At 37.9% G+C, this 5,944-nt stretch overlaps 1 protein-coding gene across 3 annotated transcripts in view; it reads right to left on the bottom strand.

Annotated features, from left to right (window-relative positions):
* Positions 1 to 1,951: 1,951 nt before the first annotated feature.
* The window catches only part of SKA3 (spindle and kinetochore associated complex subunit 3), a 25,737-nt gene continuing 21,744 nt past the window's right edge, over positions 1,952 to 5,944 (bottom strand). For all 3 annotated transcript variants that reach the window (XM_008583245.1, XM_008583246.1, XM_008583247.1), the window contains 3 exons: positions 4,412 to 4,615; positions 2,577 to 2,692; positions 1,952 to 2,257 (listed from right to left, as the gene is read on the bottom strand). In XM_008583245.1, the coding sequence (XP_008581467.1) occupies position 2,257; positions 2,577 to 2,692; positions 4,412 to 4,615 (321 nt within the window). In that variant the 3' untranslated portion in view covers positions 1,952 to 2,256. The remainder of the gene's footprint in view (positions 2,258 to 2,576; positions 2,693 to 4,411; positions 4,616 to 5,944) is intronic.

Raw genomic sequence — 5,944 nt, 5'->3', positions numbered from 1 at the left:
AGGGAGCAGAGGGAGGGGGAGGGAGGTTTTGGTAATGGGCCACAATAATCAACCACATTGTATATCGACAAAATAAAATTTAAAAAAGAAAAATAGGGCCAGCCTGGTGGTGTACTGGAGAGTGCGCCGCTTGGGAGTGCGGCGGCGCTCCCGCTGAGGGTTCGGATCCCATGTGGAGACCGGTTCCCGCTCACTGGCTGAGCGCGGTGCGGGCGCAACACCGAGGGTTGCAATCCCATTCCCAGTCCCCGGTACGGGCGCGACACCAAGGGTTGCGATCCCGTTACCAGTCAGTAAAAAAGACAAAAAGGAAAAAAAAAAGAAAAAGAAAAAAATAATAAAAAAAAGAAAAAGAATCACAGGAGGAAGGCGGTAATGGTCAGGCAAAGATAAACTTTGAACCAAGTGAATTTAAGGGGCCATCACAAAACAAGTGGGGCGCCCTTGCATGCACTCAGAAACGGTTAAATCTTAGTGCCTACCTTCAAGAATCCTCTTTTTGCTTCATGTCCCCCTCTAATGTCTGCCCCATTTCTCTCTTCCCTTCTGAAATAAAGAGCTGTCTAAAGCCATTGTCCTCACCTCGCCACCTCTCTTCAGTCCACCCTGGACTCTGCCACTAGCACTCCACTAAAATTAATCAGTGTTGTCAGTAGCATCATCCAATGGTCAATTCTTAGCCTCTTTAGATCCTCAGCAATATTGACAGAATAACCACACTCCTTGAAGTATTTTCTTTCTACTTCACTGGCTTCTTCTCAGTCTCTTGCTACTCTGTCTCTTCCCATCCTCTACAGTCTCTAGCACACTTTGAATGAATGCTCTCCCTCTCTCAAGCAGTCTCACCCACTTCCATGGATTTACATGCACATATGGTAAATAGTGCAAAAAAGGTTGATATAAATTTCAGAGTCATCAGCAAATATAAGCTTGACTAGAGCTTTACCTTGAAAAATAAAACTAAATATCTTGGAAATAATTTATTTTACACTGTATTTAACAAAAATTATACTTAAAACTACACAATAATTCGTAGAAAAAGGAATAAATCAGGTTTTGTTTTGGTGACAATTTTCTGATAAAATTAATAGAGCACAGTGTGACAGGTCTTCCATTTGACTTTCAAAACACAGTCATAAAAGAGAGTAATTTTACTGCATTAAATTTCCCAAAGCGAAGCCTTTGAAGTACCTTGTCATGATACTTGTCAGTCATTTCTTCTCACTTTTTAAACTGATTTCCACAGTATGCTAGGTTCTTATTTTCCCAGTGGCTGTAATTTGGAAAGTTCTCCAACAATACTATCATGAACTTAATTAGATAATTACTTTCCAATAGACTTAAATCAGAAGGGTCTTGGACTCAATGGACAGGGCAGTCTGACGCTACCTCTAGGCAGGTAGCTCTAGAGGCTCCTGTGGCCCCAGATGACAGTCCACAGGAGGGCCCCTGGCCCAGTATGAGCCATCAGAACCTTCCAGAGAGTGAGGCTCTGCTGGGTGGCCCAGTCGAAGAGCAGAGATTGAGAGGTCAGCAGCCATGTGGTAGAAGGTGCCGATGTACAAAAAACCGACACAGTGAAAAGCTGGGAGAAAACAGAAGAAAAGCACAGCTTGAAAGCCATGAGTCCCTGATTCAAACTGATACCTCCCTCTTCCTCCAATGGTCACAGTGCAGTTACGTAGGCCTGTAAATTCCCCTTTTCCAGAATTAGTTTAAGCTGTGTTTCTGTCATTTGCAAATAGTGACGGAATCTTAAAAGAGCAATGATGAAAAAACAAAAACAAAAAAACCCACTTAAATGAAATAAAACAAAAAGCATTGATGAAATAAAAGGTGGTAAAGGACTCTGGGACAGTCATGAGAAGAGACAAGAGAAAGGCAGAACTAGCGGACAGCAATAACCACCTGGCCATGAGATCAGGGGAGGCCTTATCTGAGTAGCAAACAGTAGCAGTTAAATTTTTAATTTATTTGTCTTACTTTCTGATAACAATTAAACTATTCTGTTAGATTAAGCAGAGTAATATCAATGAAACAGGAATAATCTTTAAAAATAGAATGACTGAAGTACGTATCAACAAGACAGGTTAAACCAAATCAAAACTTCATAAACAGCATATTATGACATCAGTGTCCATGCTCCTCTTTAATAAGGAGGAAAGAGGGAGGGGAACATGTGAATAACACAGTAAGTCCAGCTCTGCTTTCATCTCATTCTCCTCAGTTTCTATAATGGACAGATCCACTAGAATTTCTGCAAAGAGATACAAGTAAAAAATATCAGTTAAATATAATTAAAAGCCATCAACAAAACAGGTGACACAACACTGTGGCTATATAGTTTACATTTATAAAATAAGTGAGAATCGATTCCCGTTGATATCATCAAGCTTGATATTTCAGAAGTGTGAGATTCAGGAATCACAGTTTGATATCAAAAGATAGAGATAGGGTATTAACCTAAGCTGGCAACTGTCAATTAAAAACAAAATTTTTACTATTTAAATGGTAATTTTAAAAAATGTCCTCCTCAAATAACACAAGTATTTTCTTTAGGATGGTAACATACTAACCAGTTTTCTTTGTTGCCAACATCTTGGATATCCCGTCCATATTTAAGGAACACTTTACTGGGTGGCACTGCTTCAACAGCTACTGGAACTACGTTTGAGTTGTATTTTGATAAAATCTAAAACAAAAAGCAAATTCCTTTTTATCAAGTCATATGAACAACAATATAAATTTGGAAGGTGTTATAAAATGTTCAAGAGAAGCCATGGAAAATTTGAAGATATGGGTCATTTAAAACACTAAGAATTTTTTTTTAGCAGTGCATACAGACATTCAACAGCAATGAAAAGATGGTGATATTAGAAATTTAACTTGGATGGGAAGGTTTGATTTATAAAGCCTTCTAAAATGCACTTTGAGCTTAATGGAAACAAGAAGCAATATACCACAAATAGCAAATTAAGCCTTTACAAAGATGTTAGGGAAAATATACATAGGAAAGATCTGACATGAATGCTCAAAAGAAAGATCATCAATTATAAAGATCATAAAAAGAGAATCAATCAGCAATGAAATATTATCAGCAATATTTTTTTCATGCATAAGGAAATGACATATTAAATACAAGGTGTCCTTTCTTTCACACAGAAATAAAGAGAGAAGAAGCAACCACGGGAAAGTAGAAACTCTATATGACTTCCATAAAGACAGAAGATGCTCCTTCCTCACCCAATTCATTGTATCTCTTGGGAAAGCAGAAAAGACAGAGAAAGGATAACAAGTACTTTATATTGATATCCTAGGATGATTGATATCTTAGGATGAGTTCTAATGACATTTGGGTATTTTTCCCAAGTGGTTTATCCTTCTCATGGTTCTCCATAAGCCAGGAAGATTTCTAGAGTGGTTATAAAGGATTCCATGTGTCTAAGCAATAATAGCCAAACACCATAACTTCTATAAAGGAGGGCAGTGTCAAAGAATCAGACTGATTATTTAGTAGAGTTGGCAGCTGTTATAAATCAATAGTAGACTTAGAGGTTAGACTTTGTATAATGATTTTATACTAAAGACAGATATTCTAATATACATAAATCACTGTTTCTCAACTGAGGTCCAAGAAGTCTCAAGTTCAAGAAACACTGATATAAGTTATTCATGATACCCTGCTCTGGAGAATTGTAGGGTAAATGACATTTCTGACTTTGTCAGCAACACTTCCAATGGAACAGTAGTCAACATGGCAACTGCAGTTAACAAGTATTAGAAAATATTGTAAGAATACATTTCAGAACATGAAGTTAAAGGTGAAGAGAAAATGTCCCATGAGGGTAATATCACTAAAAACATGACAAAGTCACTAGCTTGTGCTCAGCTCAGAAGAGCCTTTGCCAGGTGGTCTTAGAGGGCCTAACAGCCTAGACTTTAAATTTTCTCAATACCCAAAGTAGCCCTTTAGCCTGATGATTTTTTTTTTCCTTTGCCAGGTGGTCTTAGAGGGCCTAACAGCCTAGACTTTAAATTTTCTCAATACCCAAACTAGCCCTTTAGCCTGATGATTTTTTTTTTTTTTGTCTTTTTTCGTGTCCGGCAACGGATCGCAACCCTCAGTGTCGCGCCCGTACCGGACCGGGACCGGCAACGGGATTGCAACCCTCAGTGCTGCACCCGCACCTCGCTCAGCCAGCGAGCGAGCGGGAACCGGTCTGTATGTGGGATCCGAACCCTCAGCAGGAGCGCCACCGCATTCCCAAGCGGCACACTGTAGCAGTGTGCCACCGGGCCGGCCCAAGCCTGATGATTAAACAGATAGTTTATATGCAGTTTCAGGTCTTAATATAAATATCTAATTTTGAAAAGAATATCAGAAAAAAATTAAATAGCCTGTAAAAATAACCTGGAGAATATCTTCTGGAATTGTAGTTACTTCTGGAGGTGGAGGCGTTCTGAGCAGATTCTCATAAGAAGAAATTGTAGGAGAAGAAGGCTCTGCAAAATTCTCGAAGCACTCATCTGAACTTAAAACTAATGAAGTGCAATCTTTAACTTCCAAATCATCTGATGCACTGTTTCTTTTTGATAATGGGTAATTTGTGGATACCTATTGAATAAAAATAATCATTAAATTATGGTAGTATAACATAATGTAGTAAATAAAAATTGTTAGCCAATTGTTAGTTCTGTTGGAATCTCTTTGTAGTCCCAGTATGACAACCCGCTTCCCTGAGTGGTAAAACAAAATTGAGAAAAACAAAGAAATGGCATACAGAGGACAAAATATCATTTTCATTACTAATAAAGGCTAAGTTAGAACTTAATGTGAGACCTAAATAGACTTGTTGACAGACCCCCAGCTTTAGATGGCCTCACCCACCCCTTCTCAGAGGACACTAAACTGGGCTGAATGAGTCATAACATCATAACATGGATGAGCAAAGTGTTTCTACTTGCCCTCAGCAGGCAGGGCCACTCCCAAGAGGAAAAAAGAGGATCTGGGGCAAGCTCAGCATGCAATATATGCATGCTAAATTGACCAACTGGGTAAGTCACTCCATCTCCCTAGGGTCAGCATTAATAAAGGCTAGGTGTGTCATATCAGTAGGGTGCCATCTACATGAACAGAAACATAAAGAGTAGATTAATTATAAACGGCAAGTACCAGTAGGCAGATAACCTGACACTTCAACTGATAACACAGCACTGTTTTTGTCTGCAGCTGCACTGTCCAATACAGTAGCCACAAGCCACGTGGGGCTATTTAAATTTAATTTTAAATTAATTTAAATTAAATAAAAATTTTAAAAAATTAAAAATTAGTTCCTCAGATGCATTAGTCATATTTTAAGTGCTCAATAACTACATGTGATCAGTGGGTACCATACTGAATAATACAGATTATAGAGCATTTCCATCATTATAGAAAATTCTATCTGATACCCCAATACAGTATTGGTGTCTTAAGTGTCATACAGACTTTAAAGATTTTGATTATAGTAAATTTGTTCACTGGAAAATTTTGGGGAAAAGCAAAATAAAAATCACCCACCCATAAATTAATCACCCAGAGATAACCACATTTTGGTGTGTTTCTATCCATTCTTCTTCCTTGAAACGTATGCACGTATATATGTACATGTGTATACACGTACATGTCACTTTTCATATGATTAAATATTTCTTGAAAACATTCTTTTTATGTCCTCGTCTGTTTTTCAAAACATATGATAGTGACCTAACACCAGACTTTATGGATATGCCTTACTGCATTTTGCTTCTCTATCATTTGATATTTACATTGTTTCCCATGTGCTGCTCTTGCAAATAATGCTGTTCCTTCTATAACTTCCTTGTTATAAATCTTTGTCCCAGTTTGTCTTAGAACAAATTCTGAGACACTGGCTAAAGGGTATGAAAAAAATTTTTTTTTTTT

Source organism: Galeopterus variegatus, unplaced genomic scaffold, assembly GCF_000696425.1.
Source record: "Galeopterus variegatus unplaced genomic scaffold, G_variegatus-3.0.2 Scaffold2867, whole genome shotgun sequence".
In the NCBI taxonomy this organism is placed as follows: Eukaryota; Metazoa; Chordata; class Mammalia; order Dermoptera; family Cynocephalidae; genus Galeopterus; species Galeopterus variegatus.
This window is presented reverse-complemented; position numbering and strand designations above follow the sequence as displayed.